General features: G+C 33.2%; 5 protein-coding genes and 1 long non-coding RNA gene across 11 annotated transcripts; 3 read left to right on the forward strand and 3 right to left on the reverse strand.

Annotated features, from left to right (window-relative positions):
• Nucleotides 1-1,455: 1,455 nt before the first annotated feature.
• Nucleotides 1,456-3,091, reverse strand: LOC108466285 (uncharacterized). The gene is made up of 4 exons (XM_053020732.1): nucleotides 2,439-3,091; nucleotides 2,260-2,358; nucleotides 2,036-2,161; nucleotides 1,456-1,792 (listed from the first exon to the last, which is right to left on the reverse strand). Exons 1-4 carry the CDS (start codon nucleotides 2,836-2,838, stop codon nucleotides 1,647-1,649), a joined length of 771 nt encoding a protein of 256 aa, XP_052876692.1. The 5' UTR covers nucleotides 2,839-3,091; the 3' UTR covers nucleotides 1,456-1,646.
• Nucleotides 3,092-3,956: 865 nt separating this feature from the next.
• On the reverse strand, nucleotides 3,957-4,718 carry LOC128282587 (uncharacterized). Its single transcript, XR_008272913.1, has 3 exons — nucleotides 4,673-4,718; nucleotides 4,340-4,584; nucleotides 3,957-4,250 (listed from the first exon to the last, which is right to left on the reverse strand). It is a non-coding gene; the product is annotated as an uncharacterized LOC128282587 (long non-coding RNA).
• Nucleotides 4,719-5,165: 447 nt separating this feature from the next.
• LOC108460906 (ribosome biogenesis protein NOP53) lies at nucleotides 5,166-7,911 on the reverse strand. The gene is made up of 10 exons (XM_017760612.2): nucleotides 7,673-7,911; nucleotides 7,395-7,567; nucleotides 7,037-7,085; nucleotides 6,736-6,953; nucleotides 6,556-6,641; nucleotides 6,196-6,315; nucleotides 5,987-6,109; nucleotides 5,704-5,770; nucleotides 5,529-5,608; nucleotides 5,166-5,425 (listed from the first exon to the last, which is right to left on the reverse strand). The coding sequence occupies exons 1-10, from the start codon at nucleotides 7,839-7,841 to the stop codon at nucleotides 5,419-5,421; spliced, it is 1,092 nt and encodes a 363-aa protein (XP_017616101.1). The 5' UTR covers nucleotides 7,842-7,911; the 3' UTR covers nucleotides 5,166-5,418.
• A 1,867-nt stretch (nucleotides 7,912-9,778) lies between these two features.
• Nucleotides 9,779-13,320, forward strand: LOC108461326 (uncharacterized). Of its 2 annotated transcripts, none has more exons than XM_053020651.1 (7): nucleotides 9,779-10,936; nucleotides 11,075-11,418; nucleotides 11,713-11,865; nucleotides 12,060-12,152; nucleotides 12,636-12,690; nucleotides 12,810-12,903; nucleotides 12,996-13,134. In XM_053020651.1, the coding sequence occupies exons 1-6, from the start codon at nucleotides 10,612-10,614 to the stop codon at nucleotides 12,866-12,868; spliced, it is 1,029 nt and encodes a 342-aa protein (XP_052876611.1). In that variant the 5' UTR covers nucleotides 9,779-10,611; the 3' UTR covers nucleotides 12,869-12,903; nucleotides 12,996-13,134. The 2 variants fall into 2 exon arrangements, with proteins under 2 accessions (XP_052876611.1, XP_017616628.1); XM_017761139.2 differs by having other exon boundaries at nucleotides 9,789-10,936; nucleotides 12,636-12,694; nucleotides 12,996-13,320.
• A 662-nt stretch (nucleotides 13,321-13,982) lies between these two features.
• LOC108464827 (polyprenol reductase 2-like) lies at nucleotides 13,983-18,649 on the forward strand. Of its 5 annotated transcripts, none has more exons than XM_053019785.1 (8): nucleotides 13,983-14,126; nucleotides 14,568-14,902; nucleotides 15,007-15,356; nucleotides 15,541-15,775; nucleotides 16,062-16,160; nucleotides 16,246-16,317; nucleotides 16,402-16,478; nucleotides 18,232-18,649. In XM_053019785.1, exons 2-8 carry the CDS (start codon nucleotides 14,693-14,695, stop codon nucleotides 18,344-18,346), a joined length of 1,158 nt encoding a protein of 385 aa, XP_052875745.1. In that variant the 5' UTR covers nucleotides 13,983-14,126; nucleotides 14,568-14,692; the 3' UTR covers nucleotides 18,347-18,649. The 5 variants fall into 5 exon arrangements, with proteins under 5 accessions (XP_052875745.1, XP_017620605.2, XP_017620617.2 ...); XM_017765116.2 differs by having other exon boundaries at nucleotides 14,628-14,902; XM_017765128.2 differs by having other exon boundaries at nucleotides 14,636-14,902.
• A 2,090-nt stretch (nucleotides 18,650-20,739) lies between these two features.
• On the forward strand, nucleotides 20,740-23,105 carry LOC108466286 (calmodulin binding protein PICBP). Its single transcript, XM_017766621.2, has 2 exons — nucleotides 20,740-20,757; nucleotides 21,016-23,105. Exons 1-2 carry the CDS (start codon nucleotides 20,740-20,742, stop codon nucleotides 22,927-22,929), a joined length of 1,932 nt encoding a protein of 643 aa, XP_017622110.1. The 3' UTR covers nucleotides 22,930-23,105.
• Nucleotides 23,106-23,722: the final 617 nt, after the last annotated feature.

Genomic DNA, 23,722 nt, shown 5'->3' on the forward strand with positions numbered 1-23,722 from the left:
TATCTTAAGCTATAAGTAGGAGGATAATGCGTCATTATGCATTGACGACAATGCTCATGTCAATCGAGTTAAGACTCAATCTACATAAATATATATTATATAAGAGTCCATTTCACAAATGTTATATGATGTTTATAATTACTCATAACTCCTCCCCAAGCCATAAATAGGAGGATAATGTGCTTCAGCACACTCGAACACACATCTTCGTGCATTGGCAACAATACTTATGCGATCGAGTTAAAACTCAATTGACATAAGTGTATATGTTATATAAGAGTCCATTTCAAAAATGTTAAAATCGGGAGTAGGGAAAAGGAAGATTTGATTTGAAAAAATCAAAATTTTGTTTGACCTTTGAGTTAATTGAATCGAGTTATTTGTCTTTCAAATTAACTCGAGTAAGTAATTTGGTTTTTCGTTGAATTTTATAACTCGAATAATTTAAATAGCATATTCTAGTAAATACCTTTTGGATCCTTGACAATTTTGAAAATGTGTAAATTAGTACATTTCAAAAAAATAAAAAATCAAAATAATATTCTAAAATTCAAATATTTATAGAATATTGTTTTTCAAAGTTTTATAAATATATATAAATTAAAAAGTTTAAAGATTATTAAAATCTAAAATATATAAAATGCTAATTTATATATTTTAAAAATTTTAAGATATAAATTTGAGGCATTAAACAACTAAATTATCAATTCAAGTGTACCATACTAATTATCTTATGTTGTTTTAAAAGAACGTAATCATATTGTTAATGAGATTTTAATATGGCGGTTTAATGTTTTAAATTTAACTTGAACAAATTTATTCGATTTGACTGGATTCGAATTTTATTTTACTTGATTCAATAAAAAAATTAATCAAGTTAAAATAATAAAATAAGACTCATTTACTCAACTAACTTAAAATTTCTTTTCACTTGATTTGATCGAACACTCACCCTTATCAAGAAGACACATATATGAGTGACAAAATCTTGAGAAACAAGATGACAATATCAACTTATGAGCATAGTCTAATGGTTGACCTGGTTATTAGTTCCTCTTAAAAGTCGCATAATTTATTGATTGGCATTATTATTAGTTGACTTATAATCATAAGGTATGGTGTAATGGTTACTCACTTTATTCTTTAACCATTTTCAAGAGTACCCACCAAAAAATTCACATAGCTAGCGAGAGTTGACTTTGGTGCTACATCTCTAGATTTTTAGCCTCCTAATGATTTCCCATCTCCTGTTTGTAGAGACACATTAAAAGTGTAATTGTTCACAATAATGCACAATAGGACAAAATATAGTGGATGTTCTAATTCCAGTCATTGTTATAGCTTTCACATTCCATTTCAATGGTGAAGAACACTTTGCCCTCATAAATTGTTGTTGTATACTTGTATGGAAGTTACGTTTATGCCTCGGTTTCGAGATGGATAAACTTTCCGATATAATATCAACGGTCCGAATATCATCGGTCATATATGCTGCCATCTACTTCACTATAGAAAAGCCATATTACACAGTCTAATACTTGAGTGAACATGTAAAGGAAACAAAGCCAATGCCACAATGTGTGAAATTTTGAACTTCATAATTACCAAAGGCATAAAACCCCCAAAATCAATGGCTTGAAAACTTATCAGGACGAAACATCGTATCCCGAATCTCGAAATCTCTTCAATAACTCGGTTTTGTACGTCCCGATTTCGGCATCAACGGAGGTATCCGGAATAGACATTATAACCGAGATTGCCCCGGCATTATGTAAAGCTTTAAGTGCTCCATCTGCAAAACAGAAGTACTTCTTGTTTGCTTAGATACAAAAATAATTTTATTGTATTTCATGTGATTGAACTGAACTAATTTATAGTTTTCACCGATAAAAGTACCATGTAGGTTTTTGTACTAAGAGTCATATCGCATTTTGCCCCCTCATGCTGCTGCATAGGGAACAGCTTCTGAGTAGAGGGGACAAAATGCAATACAGCTACTAGTACAGGACCTCTATGGTATTTTACTGGTTTTTACCTGATTTTGAGATTGCATTAAGAGCTTTCAGAGCCTCTTTCTGTGTGAGTTCATCTTTGGCATATACCAACATATTCAACAGCTCTTGAGCTCCACCAATCTTCACTATTTTCAACCTTCTTCGATCTTACGATAAAAGACGTAAAAGAAGAGTTAAATCATATCAACAATGATTATCCGTCATCACAACGACAATACAATACACATATGCCAAAAAACGATACCGTCGATTGCGAACCGGGCTAATCTAGAAGCTGCAATTCTTTTAAACAATGGATCTTTAATATGCAAAAGTGATACTGACTTGTGCATCAAGTAATCTCCTGCAAGTACATATAGGTTTATTATAGTTCAAAAGAAAGATTCTTGAATTTGGTATAATATGGAGTGATAGTGAACTAACCTCGAGATAACTCGGAGAGATTCTTGTGAAAGATTAGAGGTGGTACACTGAAACGATATTCAATATCCGTCCAAACATCGGAGGCAGAACCATGATCCAAGATGGTGGCAGCTATTCCTTTGCATACAGAGCGGCGGATCCAAGAAATAACCATGTTATTCAATCTATCCCAGGCAAGAAGCAACTGGGTTGACGAAGAACCTCGTTTAGGGAATGAACCATTGATGAAACTGACCATCTTCTTGGCGGATAAGACCATTAACATCGAACGCTTCCATGCGCTATAGTTATCAGTCGTGAGAGGTTGAGAAACGAGCGATAGAGGAGGATAGTCGGGTGGATGGAGGAAACATCGATTCCTTACATAAGTTAATTGATCAGAGATAAGAAAATCAGCCATAGTAGAAAAAAGATTGAAAAAGGAACTGTTTGGATGCCAAGAAAATGAATCAATCCACAAAGGAAGTATATATATACAATTTAGTTGATTGTAACTAACTGAGAAAATAAAAAACTAAATTTACTACAATATGTAATACAAGCAAATAATCATACAAAGGTAGATAATTCTCGAAGGAAGCAGAGAACAGAGGAACATTGCTTCTAATGAAAACAGTTCATTCTATCAAGGTAAATGATAAATAATGCCATATCACGTTGGTTTCAGGGCTAACAGTATCATGGAAGATGTATATTACATTTTCCTCATTTGTAATTAAAAAAATAAGTAAATTAATCTTTATATATTAGATTAAAGAGTAGATTAGCCATTTCGATACAAATTTCACCCATTTCTACGATTAAAAATTGACATGACCAACAAAATAACTAAACAATTACATATGGAGTGTCACATGTACCGTGTACCGTATTCTTACATACAAATACCGATTTTTAACAATTAAAATAGATGAAATTTTTAATAAAGAAATTAATTTGCTATTTGATCTAATGTACAAATACTATTTGCCTATTTTTTGAGTAAAAGGGGATAAAATATAATCTGACTCGTAATACAAAGAGCCTCCTTAATACTTGCATGTCTCAATCAAACACATAAATACGATATTAACATATCTTATGTTTACCCAAGTCCAATCGGTTTAAAATTTTACCTAAGTTCACCCATATTTGTAAATAACTAATTCAAATTCATTTTAAGCTCACTCATATTATATTTTTAATTTTTCTAAAAATATTTATATTACTTTTAATTTAAAATTCAATAATTAATATTTTTTATTTTATTAAACTATTATATATATGTAACTTAACATTTTTGTTTAATATTTTCATAATATATAAAATTAACATAATAGAATACGGTCCTTGAATATTTACGTTCAAGTTTAAGCCATATTTTAAACGAGTTTAATTTTTTTAACTAAATCTATTTTTCAAGCCTAAACTCCTATTGAATTTATATCTCTGGACACGTTAATGTCTCGTTCGATTATTGGTGATTGGGCTTTCACTCAATGACATAGTTGCATTAAGCATTTCAGCTCATTCATGGTGTTTTCATTAAAATAGAAAACCACACCACAAAGTCTATTACTTGAGACTTGTGTGAATATGAAAAGGAAACAAAGACAATGCCACGAGTGTGCAATTTTGAACTCTACAACTACCAGAAAGATAAAACCAACCCCAAAAATCAATGGCTTAAGAACTTATCAGGACGAAATTTCGTATCCCGAATCTCAAAATCTCTTCAGCAACTCGGCTTTGTATGTCCCAATTTCGGCATCGACAAAGGTGTCCGGGATAGACATTATAACCGAATCGCCCCGGCATTACGTAATGCTTTAACTGCTTCATCAGCAAAACAGAAAGTACTTGTTTGCATTTTCATGTATTTGAATTGAACTGAACTGAACTAAATTTATAGTTTTTTTTACCTGATTTTGAGAGTGCGTTAAGAGCTTTCAAAGCCTCTTTCAGTGTGAGTTCATCTTTAGCATATACCAATACATTCAACAGCTCTTGAGCTCCACCAAATATCGTAAAAGCAAAAAGCTTAATATGCACATGCCAAAAACGATACCATCGATTGCAAACCGGGCTAATCTAGAAGCTGCAATTCTTTTAAACAAGGGATCCTTAATATGCAAAAGTGACACAGACTTGTGCATCAAGTAATCTCCTGCAATATAGGTTTTGTATATAGTTCAATACAAAGAATCTTGAGTTTGGTATAATAAACAGTAATAGTGAACTGATCTTGAGATTACTTGCTAAAGATTAGAGATAGTCCACTGAAACGATCTTCAAGATTCTTCCAGATATCGAAAGCGGAATCACGATCCAAGATGCTGGGGGCTATTGCTTTGTATACAGGGTTCTTGATCTAAGGAAAAACCATGTGATTCGATATTGTCCAGGCACGAAGTGATGAAACCATGCTTGTTCTTGGCAGATAATGCGATCAACATCCAACGTTTCCAGGTGTCATAGTTTAAAGGCGTGGAAGGTTGAGAAATGAGCCATAGATCGGGATTGTCAAATTGAAGGAGGTAATATGGACTGCTTTCATGAAAAAAAAAATCAGCCATAGTAGAAAAAGATTGAAAAGGAACTGTTTGGTGCCAAGAAAAAAGATAAAAGAAAATTAAACTGATCAGAGAGTAGATTTCCAACAAGGTAAAGAATAGAGGAACATTGCATGTAATGAAATTTATAGCTCATTCAACAATAAGTAACAGAAATAAGGCTCCCAGGACAAAATTTGCCTTCAAAAAAACAGCATTAAATTATCTTTTCCAGGTTTTTGTTACATCACTTAAGACCTAGGTTTGGTCATAAAAAGGAAGGGAAAGCAACTATATGTGAATTTAACTATCACAAAAACGAAATGAAAGCATTTAAAGATTGAAGATGGATCCAGCTTGGTCTCCCATTAATGGCATCTGGTGAAAAGCCTTCTCATTTGCCTCATCAAAAAACTTGAACAGTCGATATCCTTGGAAACAAATTCTCTCTATTTCCTGTCCATAAGAACATCCACGAATCGTCATCAAACATGCAAGTGAGCACGATAATAATGTTTGGAAAACAAATACATATGAACATTATCAACTTTCAACTGACCTTCCACTCCTGGCTGATGGGGGAATTAGGCCTCTTTTCTCTAAGCTTTTAAATCTATCTCTTGCAAGTGTAGCACAACCCTTTATGCAACATACAAAAACCACAATGGAGAAAGTTAATTTTCATTACCTAAGAGAAAGAATTTGATGTTAAAAAGGATCTCAAACGACGTTACCTTTAGCTTACGGAGAGATCCAGTAAGTTCTTCAGATAAGAGGACTTGTGGGGGAGCAGCCTGGAATCTGGAATTATAAACAATACAGATCAATCGGGCATATGAAAAAGTACTGCATTATCTTCAGCTCATTCAATGCAATACATGAAATCGAACATTCAGATGGAAAACATTTCAAAGACTGGGTGGTGGACAAGCCTTACGTCTTTCTTGCTTAAAAAAATGAGAACTTTATATGTTTGCATACTTAAAAAAATGAGAACTTAAAAAAATGCTTGCATACTTGTATTTCCCCAACCGTGGTGGACAAGCCTTAAGTCTTTCTTGCTTAGCTATGGCCTTTCGAAGATGCCTCTTTTGCTTCTCCTCATCCTCTTTGGCTATTTCTTGTAAAATATCTGGCAAGCTGCATCGAGAAGAACCAACAGGTGATGAGCATATGTTCAGCAATAAATAGATGATATGTATAGTAGAGACAAAGCTAAAATGTACTTGTCAATGTCTTTGGAAAACTCCTCTGCCTTTTTAGCTTCAGCTTCCTTTTTTTGCTGTTCTTTCCTTCTAGCTCTCTTATTTAACTCGACTCGAGTCACCCTCTTTGTTTTAAGCGGCCTGCAGCATGATAGAAGCAAAAATTAACACATGAATAAAGTGTTCCCCGATATTGAGTTCCTTAAGCTCTTGGGAAACCCCAAAAGATGGCCATGCACATAGGAATGCTGGTTAGAGATTATAGAACTTTGAGTCCCATCTTCTCAGGTAACCCTCAAACCCCATATTTCCCCGAGGCAAAAAGATGTAGTAACAAATACACAAGGAATTACAACAACAGTGATACTAAAATCGACTAACCTTTTCTCAGTTGCTTTATCATCCTCACTCAAATTCTCCTCGTCCATTTCGTCATCATTTTCATCATCTGCTTCAATAAAGTATTTCTAACAAAAGAAGATGGTTTAGAATTTCTAACAATAAAGTATTTCTAACAAAAGAAGAATAAATAGTAAATGAATGTAACAAATAGACACTCACATCATCTTCATCAACCACTTCTCCCATAACAGTTAATGGAACTGGCTGAGGTCCCAACTCGATCTTGTAGGCCTTTTGCATTTCTTCAGCAACTGCTTGAGCCAACGAATCCTGATGACTATCAAATGTGGGATTGTATGAACATCCTGGAGGCTCAACTTCGACTGCTGGAATAATCGATTGTTTAGATACCTGTCTAGCTTTGCCACTATGTTGACCTGAAAGTCCATAAAGAGAACCAAATTCACCACGAGGAAAAAAATAGCTCAAAACTTTAAAACTTCTAAACACGGTATATTACCTCCATCTCCCCATATAGGAACCATGCCAGAGTCAGGGACGGTTTCATCCTACAACCAAAACAAAGCAACAATCAAATACTTATTAATAAAAAGGGATAAATATCAAAACTATATATGAACTTTGATGCAATGTGTAATCTCATACATGATATTTTGATATGATTAAGTTTTCACAAATCACTTAACATTATATAATTGGCACCATTTTACGTTGATATATTGCACATGCACAAATAATTACATTAAAATCCAACATGAAAAATCATGTATACATATGAACAATTCAAGTTTCATATGTATAATTGCACACAAATCAAAATTCATGTATCAAATGACAAATTGGACCAAAGTTCTCACCTTGGGAACATCTTGAACTACATCTTTAGCATTCAAAGCTTCCTTCTTTTTCTTCTTAGAACTCTTTTGCTTCGAAGATGGTACAGCTTCAACAAAAGGGTTCTTCTTCAACATACTATCCACACGCAATACCTTTTCTCTTTTCTTCTCAATCTTTTTTTTCACAGAAAGATCTGACAAAACAAAGAAACCCCAATTTACAAAACTGAATTACAATTAAGAAAAAAACAAAACAAAACAAAAAGGGTGTTATGTATTAAAAAAAAAAGAAAAAAGACCTTGAGATTTGTCGATGAAGAAGAGGGATTCAGTAGGAGCTGAAGTAAGAGAACCACCAGAGAGAGCATCTTTAGTGGATTTCTCAAAGAAATCATGGATGTCTTCTGTGCTTATGTTAGCTCTCCATGCTTTTTTACCTTTTCTTGAGGTTTTTGATTTCTTCCCCATTTTTTTTTTTTTTTGTAAGGAGGGTGGCTTCGCGGCTGTGGAGTTAAAAGGAAGGAGACCGACGAAACAGAGGGTTTTTGTATAAGATGTTTGGTTTTCGTGTTTTAAAACGACGTCGAGTTGTTTGATTTAGGTATAATTCTAGTTCTGGTTCCTCTATTATGTTAAAAATTGAAATTTAGTCTCTATATTGTAATTTTACGTAACTTCTCAGTTCTCCCTTATTTTTATAATTTCGTTACCTAGTGTAATTATTAAATTCATCCTTAGTTTCTCTACTTTAATTTATCAGGATTCGGTTCTCGTACTTTATGAAAATCGGGATGTTAGTCTAATTGGGTGACACTTATAAATATTGAATGCAATTGGTGACTTGAAAATCATCTATTCAACAATTTACTTGCACTGGATTTGTAAAAATAAAATTAGCCATTCAACAATTTATTTGCAACAAATTAATAAAAATCAATAGTTCAAGTCTATATGTTTGCCAACAAATTGACTATCTTTTTAGTTTTAGTAAAACATAAGGACTAAATTTGAATAATTGAAGTAAAGAGGCTAACTTTTCACTTTTTAAATAGAGGGATGAAATTTGAAATTAAATTTGTAATTAAAGTATAAAAACTAAATTTTAAATTTGAACATAAAGAAGGGACTAAATCATAATTTGACCCTTAATTTATTCTCTTTACGAAAGGCCCTATTTAAAACATAATTCGGGTAAGTTCAGCCCATTGAAACACATGAGCCTACGAAGAATTTAAGCCCAAATCAAGATACTTGGCCAGTTGCTGCACTTCATACTATCTTATATATTAACTTACATAAAATAGAACAGAATTAGCTGAAGATGATTAAACTACCTACCAGTAATGTCCAAATAGTTGCTGCTTTTTGGTGTTGATGGTGATCCATTTCAGTGATAAAGTATTCATGCAAATTTATTACAAATTCTATTTCATTATGGCACTGAATTTATTACATATCCACTGCTAATTGCTTGAGTTCCTACATGATGCATGTTCTCAATGGGGTTGTCTTTGCTTTTCTTCTCTTGTTGTGTGGCTATACTATCAGTTTTAACACTGCTTTCATCACCTTCTAAATTCAACCACTGTTTAATGCTTTTTCAGTCTTCATCTTTCACTGTCCTTGATAACCCTAAACCGCAATATCAGTCCAACGTTACGAAGTAACAACATCATCATTGTTGGGCGGTCAATCTTGAAGTAGTTGAAAATTGCTCCCTAAACAAATTTTCCATTGGCAAATTGATTTCTCTCTCGATAAATATGCAAAAGTGAGGCTTCTTAGTTAATGCTTTTAGTGGTTTTATATGTATGCGAGTTATGTAGCAAAGATTGTTTTGTGCTGAGATTGAGAAAAGCCTTTTCTTTTTCGGCTTGCTTGTGTTGCTGGGAAAATTAAGAACAATGAACCAAAGTGAAGCCCAAATCGAATGGGTTATTAGACCTTTCGTCAACGCTACTAGAGAAAAGCAACTTCATTGGGATTCACGCAGTGGATAATAAAAAAAAGCCCCATAACACTGTTGAAATTTAGCCTATAAGTAGTTGACAAGCAACCGCCACATGTACAAGAATTTAAGCAAAACCAGTTGCCAAGTGGTTGTGACTCATGGTTTTAGAGGAAATGAAAGAAACAAAAGGAAAAGAAAAAGTCCTTCTGAGACCTGACAATTGACGCTTTCATAATAAAATAAAGCAATGGCGGCAACTATAAAGTACAACATTAAAAAAAAACACAACCAAAACAGCCAACAGCAGCAGCAGATTCGCCCTGAAAATTGAAAAACAAGGGGCTCTGTCCTTGCTTTGCCTTTTGCATTTCACTCATCTAGATGGGTTCAATTAATGTTGGCCACCCAAACAGGTAAACCAAAACCAAACAGGTAGCTACATAAACAGTGAGCTACACACGCACACCCTAATTAAAAACCTTCACCTGTTTTTGTTTTGTATTGTTTTTCATGTTCCCTATATAAATAAATACTGGTTTCTGTTGATTTCACAGTCTAAACCAGCAGCAAAGCAAATCCTGTTTCTTCTCTCAGTGAAAACCCCATCAGTTGATTTTTTTTTATTTCCATGGCTTCTCTTGTTCTTTTATTGTCTGAACTTGTTCGTCACCATGAACCAAACTTTGGTCTTGTAGCACCATCTACCCCTTCTTCTTCATGTGGTGCTTCAATGTCTTGTACTGCCATTGATGCCAGCAAGTACGAAGCAGATATTGTAGAAGAAGATCCACAAGAGCTAAAGGTTTCTGTTGACCTCGTCTGGCCGTAGTGTTCCATTACTATGATTTGATGCATGCATGCATGCAAGCCAGATTTCTATGGTTTCTGAGCTCATTTTTGGCGTGTCATCATTTTATTACATGTACAAAACTAGGAAGAATAATGTCTTTATGTAACACAACTGAACCCAACTTGGGTTTCAATTAATGTATTTAATCTTTTTCATTCTCTTTGTAGAATGATTGTTAATCGTTTCTTGTAATTTGAATTGTCTATTCTTTATGCACATGTTGATTCCAACAACAAAAAGGTGTAAGGCTGTTAATTGGTAAGAACCCAGATCTGTAAAAAAATTTACACTGGATTTTTTATCAGTCTGGGACATGAACCTTTGTAAAAAAAAATGAAAGGACCAAAATTGATATTTTGAATGTTTTTTTTTCTGCTTTAACATCCAAGTTAACCCTGGCCTTATCTATTTCACTCAATGACCACAAAACAAAAACCATGGCTGCTCTTCAACATTCATGGCTTTCATCTCTCAAAACCACTGCTCTTTTCTCTTCCACAAACCAACACAAGAGTTCTCTTTTCAAGGTTCCATTTTCTCAGAATTGGAGCCAATCTAGTGATGAAGCTTCAAACCCTGAGTCACCTAACTCGGAAGAAGCTGCTCCTGTTGACCCTGTGAAGCTTGCTTTTGAAAAGGCTAAAGCTTATAAGAAAACCAAAGTGAACCCGGATGGGGATTCGAGTCCAGCTTCAGTTAAGGTTGCAAAGGAGAAGACAAGCGAGTACAAGGAGAATGGAAGTGAGAGCATAATTGCTTCTGGTAAGAATTGAGCATTCTTGGCTTTTGCTGCTCTTATTATAAGTTCTGTATGATATATATTACATGTTACTAGGAAAATCATGCGGTTCATAGATGTGCTGATAATTGGTACTTGGTGGGCACTGATTATTTTTTCAGTGAAGAAAACTGGGAGTGAGGGTACCTCACAGCAAAGGAAGATTATGGAAAAGAAGGTTCAGAAGCCGGAAAAGTTGTCGATTTCGAGCATTGATTTTGTAGGGCTCGAGTTTGCTGATAAGAAAAAGAGCAGAGGGCTACCACCTGGATTGGTTCCAATTTCAGATCCTTTTCCAGAAGGTGATTTGCCTGATGTTGAGATTCTTGTTGGGGACACAAGCCAATTTGGGGAGGCTACAATGCCTGAGACGAAGCCAAGCACGGAAGAAGAAGATTCGGAGTTTTACAAGCCGAAGGTATCAACATGGGGAGTCTTTCCTAGGCCCGGCAACATCTCGAAGACGGTAAGAAACGAATAATACGTGTGTCATTCTTGAATAACTTATTGCAATGGAACATGTTAAAACACATACAGGCTCCTACTAGTTCCAAGAGAATAAACAAATTGATGCGATACAAATAAGAATTATATGGATATGTTCCACTTTAACAACTTGTTCGAGACCTGACCGTAGCTGCACGAACTGTAAAATGACCGATCGAACTTCAATTCTCATGATTATAGAATTACAAGGTGCCTTCTTCATGTTCTCTCAAGAATCTCAAAAAGCATTTGTGATACTATTTCTTGGTTTTAGTTCGGTGGTGGAAGGACTATTCGACCCGGGGAAGTGCTCGAGACAGAACAAGATCGAGAAGCTAAAAACGAGCGCACAAGGCAATTTCTTGCTGCATACAAGAAGAAAGTTGGGTTAAATGTTGACCCAAAGCTAAGATCTGAATGTGAGAAGGTACTCAAATTATTATCAAACCACAGTAGTTGTCTCAAATAGAAGAATATGCAATTCATTTCTGAAGCAAGCCAGTCTGTATGTGTGTGTGTGTGTGTGTGTGTGTGCGTGTGTGTATTATACATATATTGCTTCAAATTGGACTATAAGTGCCCAAAGGACCATTCTCCTGAATTGGTTTTCCGTAATTACAGGCATTGGAGGATGGCGACTCGTTGATGAGTTCTGGGAAGCTTAAGGAAGCTTTAACGTACTACGAAAGAGTAATGGAGAAGATGCCGTTTCAGGTAATTCTCACATACAATAATTGTACTTTCATGCATACAATAAGACATCTTTGTAACTCACGACCTTCGCGGCCAAAATGTGATTTTCTTGTCTGTCTCTTTTAGTTGATGGCAGAACTTTTTGGTTAAATGCTCAAATTAGGGTCCAACCTTTAGGGGTAAAACCTTTTGAACTGTTCATATAACGACCTAACATTTATAAAAGTGCTCAAATAAAAGCTTTCCATGTACTTAGTTTGTAGTAAAAATTAGGGGAATGTTATTAAGATGTTCTACTCGTCCGGACATTCTTGCATACTGAACTAGACGTTTTAAGATCTAGTGATTTCTCTTTCAGATATCGAGACAAGCTCTAGAGCACCGTAGCCTTTTTATCGTTGAAAAATAAATCTTATGTCAAAAAGGAATTCAATTCATTACAACAAGTAATTAACCGTAACACGATATTCTTTTCCTTTTAGTTATTCTCGTTTGATTGTGCAGAGTGAACTTCATGGAGTAGCTGCTTTGCAGTGGTCTATATGTCAAGATTCACTTAGTAGGTAACCATTTAATCTGTTGGAACCTTAACGGCGTGCATGCATCCTTAGACTTGGGTATTACATTACTTGTTATTTGCATACAAGATGGACTATAAGCAACTGCAATTGTTTGCAGGCCGAATGAGGCTCGAGTTATGTATGAGAAGCTGCAGTCTCATCCAAATCCCAAAGTAAGCAAGAAAGCAAGCCAGTTTATGTACAGTTTCAAGGTAATTATTGATAATCAACTTATCGGTTTTGCTCCTCCATATCATCTGTATACTTTAACCAATGTAAACAACAAATTTTCATGTATTGGTAGGCCATGGAAATGATGAAGGTAACAGGCTCAAACTTTTCACTAAAGAACACAGGGTACCAAAATTACTTTGAGGCATTTATTGAAGACAAAGCCAATTACACTGCAAATGGGTCTGAATTCACAGAAGGTGCATTGAATCAAGTCCTACCATATATGATTTTACTTGTTTCTCCCATTGTTGCTGTATTGGTCATTGCTGTACAGAAAGGGTATACAAATTAGTATTAAACCAAGGGAGACTATAACTCACACATATTGTACATGTTTCATTATGTACCAATACAATATGATGATATAATATACCAGGTTGGCTTGTTGTTACTAATGTTAATGTTCGAATCGAATTTTTCGATAATATTAATGATCATATTGTAACCGATCAAAATGTAATTTAAATGGTATATAAGTGATTAAATTTATAATTTACCTTTAATCTTAAGTATATAAACAAAATATAAACATAAAAACAACTTTTCAGACTCTCTCAATTTTCATATTGAGCAAATCAGTCCTTTTGAAAAAAATTGAAGCAATTTAATTTATATCAAATTCAAAGTGAGCAATTAAAAAGAAGTAATAATAGTATTGATTTTTTTTATCAAATGTATATAATTTTGATTTGTATAATAATAAATGTAGCGCTTGATGTTTATACATTCTGTGTAAACATTGACAAAATATGTAAATATTGTAAATTAAATTCAGTAAAATAAATATTAAATTAATAAAATGTGTAAATTTTAGGAGTTAAATTTGTTATTATTTCAATAAAGTTATATATAATTAACAGAAAAATGTTAACAATATGATTAGCTAGTTGAGTTGCTCACTTTCGAAATTGGAAGAGATTAAAAAACTGTGATTTTCTTAAAAGGGATCAATTTGTTCAATATCGAAATTGAGAGGGACCAAGGAAGTCTTTTTACCAAATAAGTCATTTTCCTAATTAAAGAGAAAGTAAAGCTAAACGGTGAGTTTTGGGCTTTTTTCAACGATAGTCGCTATCACCGCCTATTACTCAGCAATTACCCAGTCACCGCTTCTCTCTCAGCCTCTCACGGCGGCTCTGTCTCTCGCAGTCTCCATCTCTAAATACAATTCATCGACGGAATTCAAGGAGGGAAGAGAAAGGTATAATAGAAGCTTGTTTGGCCACAATATTTGATCTGTATTTTCATTTGTTTTCCCTTTCGGTGATTATTATTCCCTTTACTAGTTCTTTGTTATGTTTCTGCAACTTCGCTAGAACTTAATTCTTCATTTTGAGCTATAATTGAAACCATTTTTAGCTGTTACAATGTCTTTTTATTTTCGTAGTATTGGTTTTAAAGGTAGTACTCGTATCTCTGTTGAATTTTTTATTCCTTTTGTCTATGGTTAAAGATTAAGCTAGTTTCTTCTCCCCTTTATCTCGAATTACTGATTATTAATTCCTGCTTTTTATTTGCTAATGATTTCGTTACTCAAATACTTTGTTTTTGTTTGATTATATATAACGTAGCTTGGATTTGAATTATTTTGGATTCTGATATCCTACAGATGATAATAAATTAGACTTTCGATTTTCTGCAGATTTAGATATCTGTAGATGAATTAATTCATATCTTCCGTGGACTTGAAGTTTTTAGGCAGTTTTGCAGATTTGGATAATTTAGAGAACCGCAGATAACTGACCTGCTCCTATACTTATCTGGGAAATGGATTTGCATGGAATTTTGATGGAAGCTTTTACTTCACTGTCAGTGAACACCATTAAAACAGGCCTTATCTGGCTTCTAAGAGTGGCATGGATAGCTGGAACACTTCCTATCCTCATAGCTTCACTCCCTTTTCCAATTCTCAATTCATTTCGTGCCCTTTTACTAAGCTTTGCCAAGAGAGGCAAGATTATGCCATCTTCATCCCATGTAAGAACCCTTTTTTTTTCTTCTTCATATTTTAAAGAAATTCCCATCAAATTTCATTCTTCAAACAATTTATTTTCCTTCCTGGGTTTTTGTGGCTTATGTAGAGGTTCACAGTTCCACATAGTTTCTTTCTGCACTTCTATTTGTTGGCTGTGGTTTGGACAACATCCTTGTTAACGTGTACCTGGTACTTTGCATACAAAGTTGCACCCTTGGGTACTGAATCTTTGAGTTATCCTTTTGCTGCTAGTCACTTGACAGGAGGGTCACATGTTTTTTCCATACACAAGTCTCGTTTTACCTCAGCCGAAGACAGATTCAATGTTTGGAAGTCTGTGTTCTTGTTGTTGTTGATGGAAGCTCATGTCTTGAGGCGACTTTATGAGACCTTTAACGTTTTTAACTATAGCTCTTCAGCTCGAATGCACATTTTTGGATACTTAACTGGTATCTAGTAAGTTGCTGAACACTATATGCTTCTAGTTGACTGTAGTGACTTCTTTTCTTTTTAGCTGAGCATGGTCAGTTAATGCATGAGCTTGACTATTTTGTGCAGCGACTATTGGTTGATGTTAATATAATCTTAAATGCCCTTGTAGTTGCATTTAGTTCTGATTGTATGATAATTGTATTGGCAGTTTTTATACAGCAGCACCTCTGTCACTCTGTACATTTTGTGTACTAGAGGCTTTTAATTTTGCAGCTGATCAAGTAGCTGAATTTAAAGTTGAAGGCCAAGAACTGGTATCAATTACGGGTTTTGATTTGTGGGGATATGTGAAACCTATAACAAGGCTTGGATGGTGCCAATGGGCTGGTGCTGCTATATTTGCTTGGGGGTGGTTCCATCAATATTGTTGTCATGCAATTCTTGTAGGTGTTTTTGCCTGTGTAAATCTACATCTGCTTGTGGGTGGTTCCAAATTTTATGGTCTATATGCATCGTTGTGCTGGTTTTGGAGGGTTAAATGAATTGAATGTTAAGAGAATTGATATTGATGGTTTGTTTGTCACCCAATTTTTAGGTTTTTCTTAGCAAGACTGAAAATAAAAGCTATATCAAAGTTTAAACAAGATGGGATGTACACAAGGATTCAATTTTTTGTAATGCTTTGTAACTTGTAGACAACCAGATGCTGATTTTCTGTCTTAAATACAGGGTTCACTTAGAGAACGCGGAGATCGAACTGCTGATTATGTGATTCCTCATGAAGATTGGTTTGAAATTGTCTCAAGTCCACACTATTTAGCTGAGATGGTGATTCTTTTTCACACTCTTTTTGCGGATGCTTGTATATTGTTGCTTTCAAAGTTATGATTGTCACTTCCTTTGCATTGTGCAGATAATATATGCTGGTCTATTGGTTGCGAGTGGAGGAACTGACTTTACCATATGGCTACTTCTTGGATTTGTGGTATTTTGTACCTCCTTCATAACTTTGTCCCCTTTAGCTGAACACTTTGTATTTGTTAGACTCAGTTGTGGCTAACTATTTCAGGTGGCTAATCTTTCATTTGCCGCAGCAGAAACTCACCAGTGGTACCTCCGGAAGTTCGAGGACTATCCACATAATCGGTGGGCCATTCTTCCATTTGTTTATTAGTTCCAAAGAAACAAAAAGTTCTGAAGTATATTTTTTTAAACCAGTTAGCTCCTGCTCTACTATTTTCTATAATTCCTTTTTGTTTGATTATAACTAGGTTACTGAAATATATATAGGTGCCTAAGCTTTTTTCTGTTAAACAGTACATTGAGCTGTATATTGGATTATAAAATGCTTTGAAATTACTCATTTATCTCCCTTCAACTTTCATGATTCTTCATGCTTCTAGATTTCAATTATCAAGATATAATATCTACTTTGTCCGATAAGTTCGGCTCGGATTAGGTTGAACAGGCAAATATCCGAATCCAGTCTAGTCCAACTTTTGAACACTCAAATATTTTTATAAGGTGGTCTTATGAGGAATGTATTCCTGACTGTTGTAGAAAACAAATATCATGTCATCTTTATGATTCTTTTTCTTTTTCCCATTTTCCACTAGCCTAATTATAATTCAATATAGTCAACCATTCCCATTTTCCTTTACTTTCTCTAGAATATTCAAATTCCACAAAGCAACCTATGGGGTCCTTAGTCTACGATGCAAATTAAATTTATCAAAAGCTAGCATCCCATTTCTTATTTGTGTTTAGATTTCTTATGTATGAAACAAAAGGTGGATTCTCCACAAGCTTTAGGCATTGCCACAACTTGAGGCTACTTTAATAAAAGATTGGTACTGTTTTTGTGAAAGCTACTCAACACCTTTCTTTTCTTTTTGGTAAAGCAAACTTGTATATATCCCAAAGTTCTAATCACTGTTTTAGGATATGACTTAATGTATTAAAGTTCACAAATAAAATAATAAAGTTGCTTTCGTAACTTGATTCTCTATCTGATCACCGCATGCATATCGATGGTTAGGTTTTTGATAATCACATATGATTCACTAATTAGAAGCTTACACTATAGTAGGATTTAGGACAGCTAACCAACCACTGTTTCTAGTTTTAGGTTTCATTACTATACTTGAGATAGTTGTTGGCTGCTTAAAAAGGTTTGCTTAAAAAGGTTAAGTTCTAGGACTGACATGCAATGAACTATCAATTGTAGATTATAGGGAATTTCAATTATTCATTCCAGAGTAAACTACACTAATTATAAATTATTAGTAAATTTCGTTTTTAGTCATCCAACCATGAAAAGTTACAAAATGTCATCTAATTATTTAATTTTTGTCTTTTTTTATCACTGGTTGGCTAAAGGTGGTATTTTTTAAAATTGACATAATAGCAATTTTAACTCTTAACATTTTATATAGTGTAATTTAGTATTTTTTGCAGTTTTACTTTTCTTTGTGGCCCTTTATGATGTAAAAAAAATTATCAGCTGAATTTAATGAAAATATACAAAAAAAATGAGAACTCCCAAAAAGTCCAAGTTAACACTTTTGATTTTTCTCATTATTTTGAAATTAACTCTCAATGTCACAAAGAAAAGCAAATCAACAAACAAAAAGAAAGACCAAATTACACCGTGTGTAAATATTGAGGGTTAATTTTTTTAGAATCAAGACTAAATTGACATAATTTATAAATATTGATGGTTAAAGTTGTTATTATGTCAATTTTAAAAGCTACAACTATTAGCCAGTTAGATGACTAAAAAGGATAAAATTGAATAATTTAGTGATTATTTTATAACTTTTTATATTAGTTGGGTTACTACTTAGTTTAATTTACCCTTATCCTATTGTATAATTTATTGAGAGAAAAATTGATTTAGGGAACAAGAAAACATGGGAAGTTTTTACAGGGGAATGGAGGGGGAGCTGTCTTGTTGTTGCTCTTGCGAAGAAGCAGCAAAAACACACAGATACACTGACATCCTTGTCTTATAACAACACTGCATTTACATGGGATGTTGTTTCATATTGATTGATTCTTTGATATCTCTTCATAATGAAAAATTGTTGTGACTCAAAGTGTATTATTGTTATTGTTAGTCTGATAAATTATTATTATTATTTGGTCTTGATGGTACCCACAAAGCTAGCTTGTTTCCTCATGGGGAAAGATTAAGGGGGTTAGAGTAAGTGGAACTACGATCATTACTAGAACAAACACTTTATATTTTTCATAAAGGTGATATTATAAATGAATAATACACCTATAATAGGATTTGAAATTTAAATTATATTTAAAATTTAGAAAATTATATATAAAAATAATATTATTGATTAGTGAGATTTAGATTATTTTTAATAAAATTTAAAATATAAATTTATTTATTTAAAAATGTTTTTTATTTTATAAAAATATGATCTAAAAATTTAAACATTTCATTGAAGTAATATTTTAACTAAAATTTTTATGTTTATTTCGTTTAGGAATAAAATTAATTTGATTAAAGTTTAAATTATTACAGAGAACTAATTTTACTTAATACTTTATGATTTATTCTTGTTATATTACAACTTGATTATTACAATGAAGTGTTATTATAGAAAATGATTGTTACGAAGATGATGATTGTATTACGAATCCCTCAACAAATATTAATATTAAGATTGTTTGAATTTAACTGGATCAACTGATAAGATCGATTGAATTAGGAACCAGTCGGAAAATTGGTGCAGAGAAATGCATTGAATCAGTTGATATAGAAATTAATTTGGACTAGTAAAACAAAATGATTAAACTGAATTTTTAATGTTTTATTTAATTAAACTGCATGGATTATCGAATTGGTTAGAACAATTGAATTGGCAAACTAGTGACTTGACTAATTCAATTTTCAGTTCGATTCTAAAAGCCTTGGTCAATATTATAGACAGCAACGAAGCTAGAGGGGTGGGTAAAGGTTTTAACCCAAAAATAAAATATTACCTCATTAGTCTTTTTAAAAATTGGAAAATTTTAATTTCATTCAACAATAAAATTATATTTTCACTCTTTTTAAAATTAGAATTTAATTATAAATTTTCTAATAATAAAATTTATAATTCAACCCTTTAAAATTATAAAATTATTTCTATACTAAAATATTCTAATTTCGGCTTGACCATAGACTAAAACTTCTAGAAGGCTTCATTAATATACATGTGTTCTTTTGTGTCGTAAATTGCATGCGTAAAATCGTTGGTTCTTTTTTTTTTAATAATTATTTCTTAGTTAAAACGTGAAACGCATAAAACTAAAAAATTAAGTAAAAGAGAAAATAATAAATAAAAAAACAGTATAAAAATGTTGAATTTATTGATAAATGTTAGGTGAGGTTGGGAAAATCAAAATTGATGTACGCTTACATTCAATTTCAATTTGTTGACATTTCTAATTCCAAATTCATTGGTTTTTTTATATTAAAAATACAAAAATAATTACGAAAATCAATGAAAAATCAATTATTTATGAGAATAAATAATTTAAAACAGTTAAAAACGGTGTCGTTAATCTATTGGTATTACTTATAAAAATAATATTTTAATAAAAATAAATGTGAAAAATGTGACGTCAAAATGTTAAACGGCATCCCTTTTTCATCTTAAATTTTACTTTTTTTCTTTTTAATTTATGCACTTTTGTGTTATAATTGATTTTAGTATTATTAATTAAAAAAACCCGTAATTTCATATTTAGTTTTATTGAAATTTGATAAAGGGAATTAAAAATAGGCATGGGGAGGAGCGTGTGTGGAAGGCTGTGCGTTGTGACCCCACACGCAGCCCATTATCGCCGACCATTGCCTTTGTCTTTATGCAAAGTGCCACCGCCCTTTGCCTCCAACCTCACCTTACCTTTTTCTCATCACTTGCTTCCTTCCTAATCCATTTTTTTCTTTTAGGTAAATTGTACCTAAAAGTCACTAAATTATTAATAAATTTATATTTTAATCATTTAATTGTAAAATTTATGTCTTTATTTTTGGACTAATTAAAACTCTTATTCTCATTTTTTATAGTTCAGTTTGTTTCATAAAATAACTTTAAAAGTCATGAATATTCAAATTAAAATTAAAATATTTTTTTCTCTCGATCTTCAATACTAATCATCGTTTGGAGTTTACTAACTAGATTTTGCTTAACAACCCAATGATTTAAATAAATTTTTTAAATAGTTTATTGACTTAAATGAAAACTTTTAAATAATTTAGTGATTGTTTTATAATCTTTTAAAATTAAATGGTCAAAACATAAATTTATTAATAGTTCAATGACCTTAAGCGTATTTTACATTTTCTTCTATAATCATCATATTTTCTTTGAATTACGTACATTAAGTTCATTTAACGTATATGAATACATCTCATTTGGTGATTGGCATAATACACAATATTCCAGATATTTTATTAAAGCAATAATTCTATTAAACTAAAACAGAGGGGTCGCGAAACTCAAACACCGGTTATGTTAGTGCAAGTCAGAATCTAATTCTTATCTCAACCTTATTCAAATTTGGTGACACTGCCACCCCCACTACAATCCCACACCGAAGCTAATAATAATCTTTTATATAAATATAAAACTACTTTTCTGGTTTTCTTTTACAGCTCAATTTCCCCTGTTTCTAGGGGAACCAAAACCCACCCTTTGAAGATGGTTCAAAAAAGGTGACCAACAAGCTTGAAATTGGTATCCAAGCTGATCATCATATTGATGGCAAGAACAAAGGGACTGATTTGAAGAAAAAAATGAAGAAGTGTAGATCAATCAAGTTATCAGATATTAAGGAGGGCCTAAGATCATCATCACCTTTGGTTTCAAGGAAAACTGTTTCTCAGCCTGTTAAACCATCACCACCACCTCACAGCAACAGCAGGTCTATCATCAAAGGAGCTAGCAATGGATCACCAAACTACATGAAGTCCACCAGCAGTTCAGAGGCTAAAAAAGAGACCGCCGCCAGCAGTCAGGTGAGTTCTCGTAGGAAAAGTTCGGCTTCCGGTTTAACAAGAACGTCTAGTTTGAAGTTAACAAAAACTCCTAGTTTCAAACCTGTTAGAGCTTCCGCCAAAAGGTGTTCCAAGGTTGCTTTGCGTTCAGATATGAATGTACAGAAAGCTACATGTTCTTCAACTTTAAAGGATTCGAAGTTTCCAGCTTATCTTATGCTTAATCCTGGTGGAACCGAGTATGAAGGAACTTCAATTGTGAAGGTTTGTTCATATACTTATTGTTCACTCAATGGTCATCATCATGCTCCTTTGCCTCCATTGAAATGTTTCTTGAAAGCAAAAAGACGTTCAATGAAAGTACAAAGAAGCATGAAGGTGGAAGCTTTGAGCCCAAGAAAGGCTTGTGGTGATGGAACAGAGGAATTGAACTTCTCCATGGACTTTTTTGTTGAAACATATGGCAAAAGCAAAGGTGAGGATAGTTCTGAATGTGGCAATGAAACAGCTCCAGAGCCTGAAACTGTGTCACGAGGTTCACTAAACGCTGAGATTGATTTTGGTGAAAATGTTGAACATGGCAGTGAAGTTGTTTCGCAAGTAGATACCAACGAGAACGAAGAGTTTCGAGGGATTTCGGCTAAAGAAGAATCCTCACCATGGAGTTTTAATGATGGGGACAAGCAGGAAGGTGTTTCGAGCTCTTATGACGATACCATGTTTGAAGTTATTGATATGGAGTGGGATAAATGGCCATTTTCTGCTTCACAGTCCGGCGATGAAGCCTGTTCTGCAATAGAATCTGATACGAGCATCGAGGATTCATCGGAAACCGTTAGGAATGACATGACAGAGGAGGGTGTGACCGACGATAATGAATGTACAAACGACATTGATACATGTAGCCAGGTATCTGAAACCTTATGTTCTGACCAAGTTTTGGCTACTACCACGGATGAAGAACATGGGGAACCAACATCAGGCAAGGAGGAAATTTTGGAGAATGGAGTTCCTGCAACAATTAACGAGGTTTCTGAAGTAGATTCTACATTTGAAGTTCCAAGTAGCGAAATTCGAGACAAAACCGGGAACGTAGATGTTGCCGGATTGTTGGTTGAAGCTAATGATTCTATTAATCAGACCCTAGAGGAACATGAAGATGCTGCAGATGAAGACACTAGGCACAAGCCAAGAAGCAAAGCTATTGCAAATGAAGAACTTCCCGAAAAGCACACCACGAAATGGACGATTGGACATGGAAGACACGACGAGAACAACGACGAGTTGAAGACATTCAACCCGAGAGAACCGAATTTCCTATCTGTTGTTCCAGAGACAGATAAAGAAAAAGTTGATCTAAGGCATCAAATGATGGAAGAAAGGAGAAATGCAGAGGAATGGATGTTAGATCATGCACTTCAACAAACAGTAACGAAGCTTGGACCAGCTAAAAAAAAGAAAGTGGCATTACTTGTTGAAGCTTTTGAAACAGTCTTACCATTGCCTATAACTAAATGTGAAACTCATTTAAGGCATCATACTTCAACAGGATTTGCTCATAGCCATGGTAGAACCATTCAAGCTTGTAACTGATAGACTGTTCTATTACATGTTATTTGTTTGGCTTTTTAGTTTGTATTTGTGGGTGAGAATTATGTCTGCTGTCATGTACTTATAATGATGGCATTGAAGTTTATGTTTTAAATAATTAATTACATGAATGTTTTACATGTTTGTTTGAGGTATAAGAATTTTAATTATTCTTAGAATAGTGATCATGCTAAACTAATAGTAGATACACATGGGATGCATGGTTGCCAAAAATGTTTGCTTTTGCCACAACATTATTGTGTATATACATGTGTATGTATACAATGTTGTTCATTGTTTCCACTTACAATGACGGGTTGTTTGTCATGTGTTGTATGTGAAAAGTAGGCAATTCTCCACGTATAAGTTTTCTCGTCTTAATTTAGTTTACACTCAATCATTTTTAAATATTTTAAATAGATATATTTGTTTGAAATTTTAACAATTAAAATTTAATTGTAATTTAAATGTATAAATAAAATTTTGATTTTGATTCAATGGTACATTTAAAAATAAATATATTAATTTATTTTATATTGAATTAGTATAATTATTTGTATATGTAGTATCTAAATATAAAATGTTGTTATATCACCAATGACTTAAGTGATTTGTGAGAATCGAATCAAATCAAAATCTCATATATAAAATTAAACAAAATAAAATTTCATGAATAATATTGTACATTTGGTAAAAATTCATGTGCAATTTTGAGATTTATTCATTTTCCTTTAGTTTTAATGTGATATTATGACATTTAGAAATTATGTTGTGTCATCACCTAAATTTTTTTATA

Source organism: Gossypium arboreum, chromosome 10 (genome assembly GCF_025698485.1).
Source record: "Gossypium arboreum isolate Shixiya-1 chromosome 10, ASM2569848v2, whole genome shotgun sequence".
Classification (NCBI taxonomy): Eukaryota; Viridiplantae; Streptophyta; class Magnoliopsida; order Malvales; family Malvaceae; genus Gossypium; species Gossypium arboreum.